Raw genomic sequence first — 11,962 nt, 5'->3', positions numbered from 1 at the left:
GCACCAGCCCCGACGTCAGCCCTGGGCAGAGGGAAGGAGAGAGCTTCTGAGGGCAGCTGCCCACTCTGACCCCCAAGCCCAGGGAGAGTGAAGGAGAGCAAGGCACTGGGCGGGACCACAGTGCCCGCGGGTACCTGAGTAGGCGCCAATGAGGAACCGTCCAAGAATGAGCAACTCGTAGGAGGCAGCCGCCTTGGCCAGGCCCATGAGGGCGCCCCCTAGCACTGCCAGGGCATTGTTGAACAGCATTGCCCTCTTCCTGGCAGGCAAAGAGTGGGGCTGTGAGAGTTAGGGCATTGGTACTCTGGCTCCCTTCCTGTTTTCCCTTGCCCTCCAGCCTCATACCTTCCCAACCACTGAGAGATGACTCCAATCAGGAAGGAGGAGATCATGCCACCCACAGAGAAGATGGCCACGGAGAGAGCCCAGAGCATGGTGAGGGTGCCTGGTGGGATGGAGCCGGGTCCCTCAGGCCCCTGCCTCCCCAGCCACGTCTCATTGTAGCTCTGTTCAATCACCTAGGGGACAGCACAGGAGTTATTCCCTGCAGACTCCTCCCTCTCTGCTCACTCCTGACACCCCCTGCCTTGTCTGGGCCCCCCCCTCTGCCGGCTGTAGCCCCTCACCTTCTGGGGGGCATTGATGACCCCGATGTTGTAGCCAAACTGCAGGGAGCCGAGCACAGCGGAGAATACGGCGAGGACCAGGGTCCCAGTGACTCGTTGCTGGGGGTGCTCCCCATCCTGGGCAGGCGGAAGCAGAGAGGAGGCATATCACATGGAATCATGGCATCTTTCCTTCCTCAAGGGGCCCAGGCCCAGCAGGAGCCTTGAGATGCTGGGTTCCATCCAACATGTTGGGCGAGGGAAAGTGGGCCATATTAGGAGTCGCTTGAAGATCTCAACGTAAACAAGAGCAGGAAGAACCCGAGAGTACCAGGGCATGGAGGAGAAACTGATGTTTGAGTCCAGTAGGCAGAGAAATGTTTGAGGACCTGGGTCTCACAATTCCTCTGTGACCTTGGGACAGGCTTGGGCTTAAAAGACCTGAGTTCAGATTTGTGTAACCTTGGGTAAGTCACTGCCCCACTCTGAACTGGGGAGATAGGGGTGATGTTGCCTAATTTGCCTACCTGTCAGTGAAAGTGTGAAAATCAAAATCAAACGTTAACAGTGTCCCCAACAGTGCTGGTTTTATAAAGTGACAAGTGCATTATCGTCATCAGCCTCTGTCCTCTCCCCTCCCATCTGGGGGTTCTCTCCGCGGGCTCCTGGAAGCCCCCAACAGGCTCAAGAAAGCCATTTCCCAAAAGGACATCGCGGTCATTCCTCCTGGCCTATGGCCTTCTCTGTCTCCGCCCCGGCCTCCCTTCCCCCTCTAAGCTGCGACGAAGGGCAGGGGGCCATGCTGGCTTTTGCCTGGGAGAGCCTTGCCCAGGGGATGGGGGCGGGAAGGTGGTATGAGGTGCGGTAGCGGTGGTGGCTGATCGCTGGCGGCACAGACTGTCTCCAAACGGAAACCTGAGCTGGGGGAGGAAGGGCTGACACTCCCCTCTACCCCTCCACCAACCTTGGGGCGAGGGAAAGTTCAGCGTCCTGGAGGACTGACAAGAGTGGGGGTGGGGGTGGGCCTACGGAGAACCTCCGGTCCTCGAAAAGTTGCGGGCGAGCCGAGACAGACGGACAGCTGCTGAAGGGCAAGACCCGCCTGGACCTGCTTTCTTGAGGGCAGAGTGTCCACGATCCCGGCGCAACTCGCCGCCAACTAGAGAAGGGGGCGAACCCTGGACTCGCAGAATCCAGCCGCTGTCCTAGCCCCCGAATAATCCCCCAGACGCACTCTGCCTCTTGGAGGGACTGGAATCCGACCGTCACGGGTTGTCCAGCCCGGGTATAAATAGCAAGTCCCCCACCCCCACCCCCTGCGTCTGCGCAAGGACCGCCCCCTAGCTGACCCCAACCGCGACCCCAGCCCGAGAAAAGCGGGACCCGTGTCCGCGTCCCGCCCCCGCATGCCAAACCCTACTTCGGAGCCGATCTGTTGGAAGCCCGACGGCATCTTGTCTTAGGAACTGGAGATGCACGAGCTGCCGTAGATGAGAGGGAGGCGACTGGGGGTCTGCGGCCCTAGCCTTGGCGGGCAGAGGGAGCGGGGGCGATGGGGGTCGCGGAGCTTTGTGCGGAGGGCGAGCCTGGCGGGACCCACAGCCACAAGCCGAGGAGCCAGAGAGCAGCTCCCGGGGATCTGGCTGAGCCTGGCCGGCGGGGGAAAGACCCGAAGAGCAGCCCCGGCGGTTCCCCAGGGCCACGCCTTTCACAGCACCCATTGGCCGGGAGCCCGCACACCCCAGAAGGCCACGCCCCTCCCTGAGGCTGAGAGTTTGGCACCTGCTGTAGGGTAGGCCAGCGAGGCCACGCCCGTCAGCGAGCCGGGCGAGACACGCCCCGCGGGTTCCCGCCGGCCTACGTCCCGGAAGTTTTGAAAAGGGGGTCCTGGGACCCCTGGAGACCAAGTTCCCCTCAGTGTGAGGACTCCGCCCCCCGGCCAAGGTTCGGGGCTGAAGAAGCGACTTCAAAGCCCTTAGCGGCGGCTCGGGACGGCGGGGTCCGAGAGGAAGGGACGGGCCAGGTACACTTGCCCGGGAGAGAACTCGGGCGGCCCAAAACTGCGCGAGCCGGCGCGCGGGGTGGGTGCGGAGCAATGGCCTGGAGTAACCGACAGTGGTTATTTTTAGCTCCCACATTGGGAGACGCCAAATGTCAGGTCCCGGGTGTCCCGGCCGGTCCCGGGCGGGGGAGGGCAGGGAGACGGAGCCTTAAAGGATCCGCGACACGCTTCCCACGCGGAGATGGCCTTGGGCACAGGAAATTCCGTTCCTAGCGGGTCGGGTGTCTGGCCTTGGTGGTCCTCTTTCCATGCATCCCTGCTCTGGGCACTGTCTATCTGGCCCTGCCCCTACACCGGTTCCCCACGTTGGTTCCTGGAGGCGGCCCGAGGGACAGGTGGTCACACCAACCACGTCACCAGTCCTGAGGCCCCTGAGCCGCCAAAAATGTGCCAGCCGCGTGGACGACTAGGACACTCTTTCTAGAGGTCGCTCTGGGTTTGAATCCCCAGCTAAATCCTGCCCAGCGAGGAGGGCGCGACCTAGGGGTGGCGAGTCGCCAGAGCAGCGGAACACTCGGAGTACAGAGAGCGCGCGTCTGGGAAAAGGGGACTCAGAAGCGCGGGGCTTTAGTGCCACCTGGAGGGAGAACGCGGATCCGCAGCGGATCGGGCCAGGGTGGTCTCCGGCCCACTGTCCCCGTCATTCTACCTCTCTAAGGCTTCCATTACTTCCAGCCCAGGCCTCTTTCTGGAGCTCCAGATCCGACTGTTCAGCTGCCGCGTGGGTGGGCAGCTCACATGATAAGCGTGTCCAGACCTGCTCCTCCTGCTAACTTCCTCATCCCAGTGAATGGTCCTATTAGCCATCCTGTCACTCCTATCAGAAGGAGGAAGTCATGCTTGATTTCTCCTCTCCTGCACCCGCCCCCACCCCTTTCTCCAGTTAGTTATCAACATTGGAGTTTTGACCTCCTAAACTCTCACATTCATCTGATTTTCTCCACCTGTACTGTTGCCACTCTGGTCCAGACCACCATCACCCTGACTGGTCTCCCTGCTCCTCTTCCCCAACAGGGAGGGCAGAGTACCACACAAAACAGCCCAACCTCTCACTCACGCTCCCCCCAGAAGTCTTTGTTGCCTACTGTCAAGTTCAAACCCCTTTTCAGAGTGAACAAAACCTCCTGCCTTTCCTCTTCTATCTTTGCCTCACTTTCTGTCCTCTCCCTTGAGTTTTAGTCAATTCCTAACTACTTTTTTTTTTTTTTTTTGCGGTACGCGGGACTCTTACTTTTGTGGCCCCTCCCGTTGCGGAGCACAGGCTCCAGACGCGCAGGCTCAGCGGCCATGGCTCACGGGCCCAGCCACTCCGCGGCATGTGGGATCTTCCCGGACCGAGGCGCGAACCCGTGTCCGCCGCATTGGCAGGCGAACTCTCAACCACTGCGCCACCAGGGAAGCCCCCTTAACCACTTCTTGTACCTAGAACACACTGTGCTGTTTCACTCCTTGGTGCCTTTGCCATGCTAATCCTTCAGTCTGCAGTACCAGAGGACACCTATTCATCCTCCAAAAAAAGCTCACCCTCTCTGTGACACCTTCCTTGGCTTTCCTCCAGAAATCCATGTGTCCCCAGGACTTCCCTGGTGGCACAGTGGTTAAGAATCTGCCTGCCGCTGCAGGGGACAAGTGTTCGAGCCCTGGTCCGGAAGATCCCACATGCCGCGGAGCAACTAAGCCTGTGCGCCACAACTGCTGACCCGCGTGCCACAACTACTGAAGCCTGCGCGCCTAGAGCCCATGCTCTGCAACAAGAGAAGCTCCCGCTCGCCACAACTAGAGAAAGCCTGCGTGCAGCAATGAAGACCCAACACAGCCAAAAATAAATAAGTAAATTTATTTTTTTAAAAAAGTCCATGTGTCCCCAATATAGTGTATTGTCATAGTTTCTTCTCTGCACCTTAACCTTGAGGACAGATGAGCATCTTGTTTACCTCTGTATCCCCAGCACCCAGCCTAGGGGTGGGCACTCAGTAAATATTTGTTGAACGAATGGAATGAGGGTCTGCTCCTGATGGCCAAGAATGCGGATTAGGGAGCAATCACAAAGCGGGGAAACCTTTGGTGAATGGCTCCACATATCTGACCAAGGGGATGTAGATGAAGAACTAAGGTCTGCTGGTTGAGGAGAACCAATCATTTATGAGCAGAAAGGAGCAGAAGCGATTGATGGAAGCAGAGAGGGACCAATCAGGAAGGTAAAAGGAAAGCCAGGGATGCTGGAATACCACAAAGGGAGGAGGGCAGGGAGAGAGGAAAAGCCAAGAAGAGTGGGAAGAGGAAAAAAGGGAGTTGGGGGGAGGCACAGATTGGGGGCAGATGATAAGTCAGTGTAACAGGTGGAGTGCAGGGCTGGGGTCTGCCCTGGCACTCAGGGCACAGCACATTCCTGATCTCATTCAGATGCTGTGTTCTGACACTTCCAGGAGTTTAAACCCCAGAGAAAGTGGAATCAAGGAAAGCAAATCGGAGCTAGATACAGGAGATAGAGTAAAGTGTATGGAGAGAGTGATGGAGGAGTAGAAGAGACAACAGGAATAAGGAGAGACAGTTGGGAGGGAGGAAGAAAAATGGCTGGGACGGTGGGAGAAAGAGGTCGATTGAGAGAGGATGGAAAAGGAAGGAGAGAGACACAGGACACGAGTGGGTACTTCACACTGGAGCCTGTGTGTGTTGATTTGCCTAGAAATTAATCTTTGGCCCATTTGATCTCAGAACCAGTTGTAGCCCTTCCTAAGCTCTGCCCTATGTCATGGGGAGTTGATCCCTGTGGGCTTTTGTTTTCAAGCTCCTGTGTTCACTGCCTTCTGGCCTGGTGCAGCCCACAGTAGGTAAGAGATTGGAGGGCAGGAGAAAGCCAGAATATTTCTTCCCTCTCTCTGCGTCCAGCTCCTACTCTACAGGCCCACTTTGCTTCCAGCTTCTGGAGGGAAAGCTTGGACCCCTGAGCTCCAGCAATGCCATCTCCTCCCTTTGTCCCGTCACTGTTTTTGTCAATATATGAGAGTCTCAGGTACAGAGGATTGAATTAATGACACAGTTCTTGGTACATTATCCTCACTGATCTCTATCTTATCTTGTTTTTATTTAAAAAGTTATTCTCTTTTATTTCCACACCCATTTCTCATTTGTCCTCCCTCAAAGGACAACCATTCCAATGTATTTAATGCTCACCTGCAAAACATGACTTTTTTTGTGTGCACACATTTTTAATTTATGTAAATAGCAACTGGTTACATATTTCAATCTGATCTTACTTATTTTCAGTAAGCACTATGTTTTAAAAACCCATTCAGGGAATTCCCTGGTGGTCTGGTGGTCAGGACTCTGAGCTTCCATTGCAGGGGGCATGCGTTCGATCCCTGGTCAGGGAACTAAGATCCCACAAGCCTCAGGGCGCAGCCAGAAAAATAAAAACCCCATTCATGTTCTATGATTATCAAAGTTATTGTTGTATAATTAATCTATTGCATTATTTATTTATTGCATAATTTATTGTTGCATTATACTCCACAATGTCAGTCATCCCATTGATAAGCACCCACGTCACCTGCACTTCCCAACCACAACAAATAACGTGGCAGTGAACATTTTCACACAAGGCTCTTTATGGGGGATATGTCTCTGCCTCTGCCTAGGTCTTTGTCTTTATTTCTATCTATCTCCATGAGCAGAATTGCTGAGTCATAGGGTATACTTACACCTAATTTGACTAAGAGTTACCAGCTTGCTCATAAGAATGACAATCACAGTCTCCAGTTCCATCAGCAGTTTGGGAGGGTTCCACTACCACCATACCCTCTCAGGCAGCATCCACCCAGAGCAGGATAGTTAAGGGTATGCATAGTTAAGAGCCCAAACTGCCTGAGTTTGAGTCCCAGCTTTGATATTTACTAACTTCGTGCCGTTGGGAAAGTTACCTAAGCTCTTTGTGCCTTGTTTACCTCATCTGTAAAATGAGAAGTGAGATAATAATAGTATCTACATCTTAGGGTTTTAATGAAGATGAATAATGTAATAGACCATCGTGCTTAAAATAGAATTGAATACAGTTAATTGTTTTTGTTTTTTTAAAACAGCTCTATTGAGATATAATCGACAAACAATAAACTGCACATATTTAAAATGTACAATTTGGGGACTTCCTTGGTGGCACAGTGGTTAAGAATCCGCCTGCCAATGCAGGGGACACGGGTTCGAGCCCTGGTCTGGGAAGATCCCACATGCCGCGGAGCAACTAAGCCCATGCGCCATGACTACTGAGGCTGCGAGCCACAACTACTGAAGCCTGCACACCTGGAGCCCATGTTCCACAACAAGAGAAGCCACCGCAATGAGAAGCCTGCGAACTGCAATGAGAAGCCCGCGCACTGCAATGAGAAGCCCACGAACCTCCACAAAGAGTAGCCCCTGCTCACCACAACTAGAGAAAGCCCACATGCAGCAATGAAGACGCAACACAGCAAAAAAAAGAAAAAGAAAAAAATTTTTTTTTATGAAATAAAATGTACAATTTGGTAAGTCAAAAGATTTTTTTAATTGATGTATAACTGACATGTAACATTAATTTCTGGTGTATAACATAATGATTCTATATTTGTATATATTGCGAAATGATTACCACAGTAAGTCAGGTTAACATCCGTAATTTGATAAGTTTTGACATATGTATACACCCATGAAACTCTCCCCAGAATCAAAATAATGAACACATCCATCACCCGCAGTGTTTCCTTGTACCTCTTTGTAATTCGTCTCTTCAGCCTCTAGGCAACCACTGATCTGATTTCGGTCATTATGGGCCAGTTTGCATTTTTTAGAATTTTATGCAAATGAAATCATACAGAGCGTACTCTTTTTGTCTGGGTTTCTTTTACTTACTGTAATTATTTTGAGATTCATGTATGTTGTTGCGTGTATTACGAGTTCATTCATTTTTGTTGGGAAATATCATTGATTTGATTATCCATAGTAATTAGTTTGATTATCCATTCACCTGTTGATGGATATCTGGGTTATTTCCAGTTTGGGGCCATTACAAATAAAGCTGCCAGGAACATTCAGATACAAGTCTTTGTAAGGACATGTATGCTTTTATTTCTCTTGGAAAATACCTAGGAGTAGAACGGCTGGATTATATGATAGGTATGTGTGTAACTTTTGTTTTTTTTTGTGAGTAAACCAGGCTTTTTCTGCTCACAAGGTCATTTCTGAGTTGCAAACAATTTTTCCCTATATTTCCCCCACTCAGTCTGGGCTGCCACAATCAGACAGACAGAAAGTGCCAGGACACTTTTTTCTTGCATCTGTAGTGGAAACCTTAGCAGCAGACAGTAGTGTGTAATTTTTTATGAATCGGCCAAACTGTTTCCCAAAGTGGTTGTCCCATTTCACATTCCCACCAGCAATGTCTGAAAGTTCCAGTTCTTCCACACCCTCACCAACACTTAAGATGGTCAATCTTTTAAAATTCAGAATGGGCTATATGAGATTTTAATCAAATGACAATTTGCTTCGATTTCTAATATTTCTCAGTTCAGTAGGTGAAAGGTGATATCTTACTGCAGTTTTCTGTGATTACTTAACGGCTCGGAGCATCCCTTTAAACACTTGTTAGCACTTTGACCGTCTTTTTTCTGCAGATTCCCTCCTTGTATTCTCTGCCCATTTCCTCTTGGAATATTTTTCTTGTTGATGGGCAAGACATTTAAACAAATAATATCAGTTCTTTGTCAGATTTGGACATTGCAAATATTTTCTCTTGTTGTATCGGCTGCCTATTAATTTTTCTTCGGTGAACTTCATTTGATAGAAATCCTTAAATTTGGTGTAATCAGAATGACCAATTTTCCCTTTAGGGTTTGTGATTTTGAAATTTTGCATATGTTCTTTTCCATCTCTGCATCACAAATTCACCTTTTCTTCCAATAACTTTATAGTTTTACTCTTGATATTTAGCTCTTTTGAATCCATCTAGAGTTCATCCTTGTTTTGGGTGTTAGGGATCCAATTTATTTTCCTCATATTGAGCCACATTTACCACATGTCCGATTCTGATATATACAAGTGTCTGTCTCTGGTATTCTGTTCCATTGGTGTATCTGTCCTTGCACTAACACTATACTGTTATTGTTGCTGGATGCTTTGTAGCAAGTTTAAATTTCTGGAAGGGCAAGATCCCTCTTGTTACTCTTACCACTTAGCGTCAACTTTTTTTTTTAATTAATTAATTAATTAATTTAGGCTGTGCTGGGTCTTAGTTGCAGCACGTGGGATCTTCATTGTGGCATGTTTAGTGAGGGATCCTTAGTTGTGGCATGTGCACTTCTTAGTTGTGGCACGTGAACTCTTAGTTGCAGCGTGCATGTGGGATCTAGTTCCCCGAGCAGGGATCGAACTTGGGAGCGTGGAGTCCTACCCACTGGACCACTGGAGAAATCCTCCCTCTCAGTGTCAACTTAACCATTTGTGTTTTTTTGTTTTTTTTCTTATTGCTCCAAACAAATTTGAGGGTAAACTTATCAAGATCTTTCAAAAACCCTCCCCCAAAACAAAAACAACCACCAGATGAATTTTTATGGGTAATATATCAAATTGTAAGTTATTCTGGGGACAAGTGATATCTTTATAATGTTAAGTCATCCCATTTAAGAGCATGGACTATCTCTCTGTTTATTCAAGTCATCTTCTATGTTTTTTAGTAGAATTAAATTTTTTCTTCCACTGAGGTCTTATGAATACTTGGTTTCCTAGATGCTTCATAATTTTTGTCAGTGATGCAAACTGAGTGTTTTTTTTGTTTGTTTGTTTTTTTGTGATACACGGGCCTCTCACTGTCGTGGCCTCTCCCGTTGCAGAGCACAGGCTCCAGACGCGCAGGCTCAGCGGCCATGGCCCAAGGACCCTGCCGCTACGCGGCATGTGGGATCTTCCCGGACTGTGGCACGAACCCGTGTCCCCTGCATCGGCAGGCGGACTCTCAACCACTGCGCTACCAGGGAAGCCCGTAATGTATTACTCTTTAAAAACATTTTTTACATTTGGTTAAGTAATATTTTATTAATGATGTTTGCATCTGTATTTATAAATGAAATGGGCCTATAATACTTATATTACCCTTAACTGATTTCAGAGGCAAGAGTAACGTAGCCTCAGAAAATGAGTTGGTCACTTTTTCACTCCTTCTCCAGATCTGTATCTCAAAATGCACTCCAGGCTGAATCATAGGAGATTATCTGGACCAGCATCCTGTTTCCCAAGCAGGCAAAATATTATCATTCCTATTTTATAGATGAAGCAATTGAGGCCCGAGAATAAATTCCTGAATGGGGTGGAATTGGAACCTGGAATATTTTAACTGCCTTGGGTGTATAACTTCTTGGTCTGACCAGTAAAATAATCACCAGTGACCTGTATAATAATGAGTTTTTGAGTTATAATACATAATATTAAAATAACATTGCAAGTTTCCAGAGTTCACTTATTTATCCGTTTTTTTCAGAACTCAAAACATATTTTCCCATAGAAATAAACAAGTTGGTAGGGTTTCCACATCAGGTTGCCTACCTCATATGGTGTAGGTCCCCTAACCTGATCCAATATTCCAACCAAATTTGATCTTTCAAATTCTTCCACTGTAACTTCTGGACTTAACATCTGTCATCACCCTTATATGCCAGCCTCTTCTCTGAATGCTCCTTTCTGAAACCTGGCTGTCTTGGAAGACACACTTCCCTCGCAGCCCTTTTCTTAAATTAAATTAAATTATTTTTTGCCACGCTGCATGGCACATGGGATCTTAGCTCCCCAACCAGGGATCAAACCTGCATCCCTTGCAGTGGAAGCACGGAATCTTAACCACTGGACCACCAGAGAAGTCCCAGCAGCCCTTTTAATAAAGGCCTATTTTTGGTCCTACTTCATATACCTCAGGGTCTGGAGCTGGGAGTACTGATCCTCAATGCTACTTTAGACCATTATTCTTCCTTCATCCTTCGAAATCCTCTGCTCCTATGACGTTCATCTCTGGAAGTAAATTGCCCACTACCTCTAATTGTTGCTGGGGTCTTCCAGCCTGATCCTTCACCCACGTTCACTGACAACTTTAGCACCTGGCTCATCGTCTTCCTCTTTACACCTATGTTCTCATCATCATTGCTGTTGACTTCAAAGCCCACCAGGGTACTCCACCGACTTACAGTCTCTCAGCCTTCAGTCTCCTCTCCAGTGACCTTTCTCTTCAGCCCACCCTCAGGCCCCTACTCATGGCTCTGTCATCTCCTAAAACACCCTCTTCCAGTTTCTGGAATTCAAGCCTTGCACCTCTTATGATCACCTCCTAGCCTTCCGGGTCATCTACTCACGTATCCCTACTCCTTTCACTTCATGGAGACCTTGAAATCATTGACCCAATCAGTTTTTCACTATCCACCGACACTGACTCCTTTTTATGTTTACTCTCTTTTATACCCAATTTATATCCATGATCTAGCACATAATCACTCTCATGCAAATACTTTAAAATCCCTTCTCTCTCTCTGTGTTTTTTTTTTTCTTTTATTTTGGATTCTCAGTTCCCTGACGAGGGATTGAACCCAGGCTACACCAGTGAAAGCCCAGAATCCTAACCACTAGTCCACCAGGGAACTCCCCCTTCTCTCTCTTTTTAGCAAAATCCAAATCCTGATTAATTCCAACCATCCATCCACTTGCTCCTTGGACCCAACTCTTTACTTGAAGGCTACTAGAGCAAAAACTCCACAGTGATGCTGACGGGTCACACTTTAAATCAGTGGTTCTTAACTGGGACCAATTTTGCTCATCCCCTCACTGGGACATCTGGCAATGTCTGGAGACATTTTTAAAAATTTTTACTTTAGTGAAGTGTAGTTGATTTACAATGTTGTGTTCATTTCTGCTGTACAGCAAAGTGATTCAAATACACATACACGTTGTTTTCCATTATGGTTTATTACAGGATATTGAATATGGTTCCCTGTGCTATACAGCAGGACCTTGTTGTTTATTCTGGAGACATTTTTGATTGTCACACTGGGGTGTTGGGGAGGGTTCTACTGGCATCAAATCAGTGGAAGTAAAGGGTGCTGTTAAATATCCTATGATGCACAGGACAGTCACCCATAATAAAGAATTATCTGGCCCCAAGTATTAACAGTGCCGAGGTTGAGAGATCCTGCTTTAAGTTAATACAACAAGTCTCAAAGGGACAATCGACACAGGGTCTTAGCACTTGCTGTTCCCTCTACCTATAATATGGTTCTCCCCTGGCTGGCTC

General features: G+C 48.6%; 1 protein-coding gene and 1 long non-coding RNA gene across 2 annotated transcripts; one reads left to right on the top strand and one right to left on the bottom strand.

Annotated features, from left to right (window-relative positions):
• Positions 1-15: 15 nt before the first annotated feature.
• On the bottom strand, positions 16-2,058 carry LOC138413885 (solute carrier family 2, facilitated glucose transporter member 4-like). The gene is made up of 5 exons (XM_069540064.1): positions 2,026-2,058; positions 627-743; positions 346-518; positions 112-259; positions 16-21 (listed from the first exon to the last, which is right to left on the bottom strand). The coding sequence occupies exons 1-5, from the start codon at positions 2,056-2,058 to the stop codon at positions 16-18; spliced, it is 477 nt and encodes a 158-aa protein (XP_069396165.1).
• A 388-nt stretch (positions 2,059-2,446) lies between these two features.
• On the top strand, positions 2,447-7,708 carry LOC132414631 (uncharacterized). The gene is made up of 3 exons (XR_009516992.1): positions 2,447-2,628; positions 4,290-4,497; positions 6,747-7,708. It is a non-coding gene; the product is annotated as an uncharacterized lncRNA (long non-coding RNA).
• Positions 7,709-11,962: the final 4,254 nt, after the last annotated feature.

Source organism: Delphinus delphis, chromosome 19, assembly GCF_949987515.2.
Source record: "Delphinus delphis chromosome 19, mDelDel1.2, whole genome shotgun sequence".
Lineage (NCBI taxonomy): Eukaryota > Metazoa > Chordata > Mammalia > Artiodactyla > Delphinidae > Delphinus > Delphinus delphis.
This window is presented reverse-complemented; position numbering and strand designations above follow the sequence as displayed.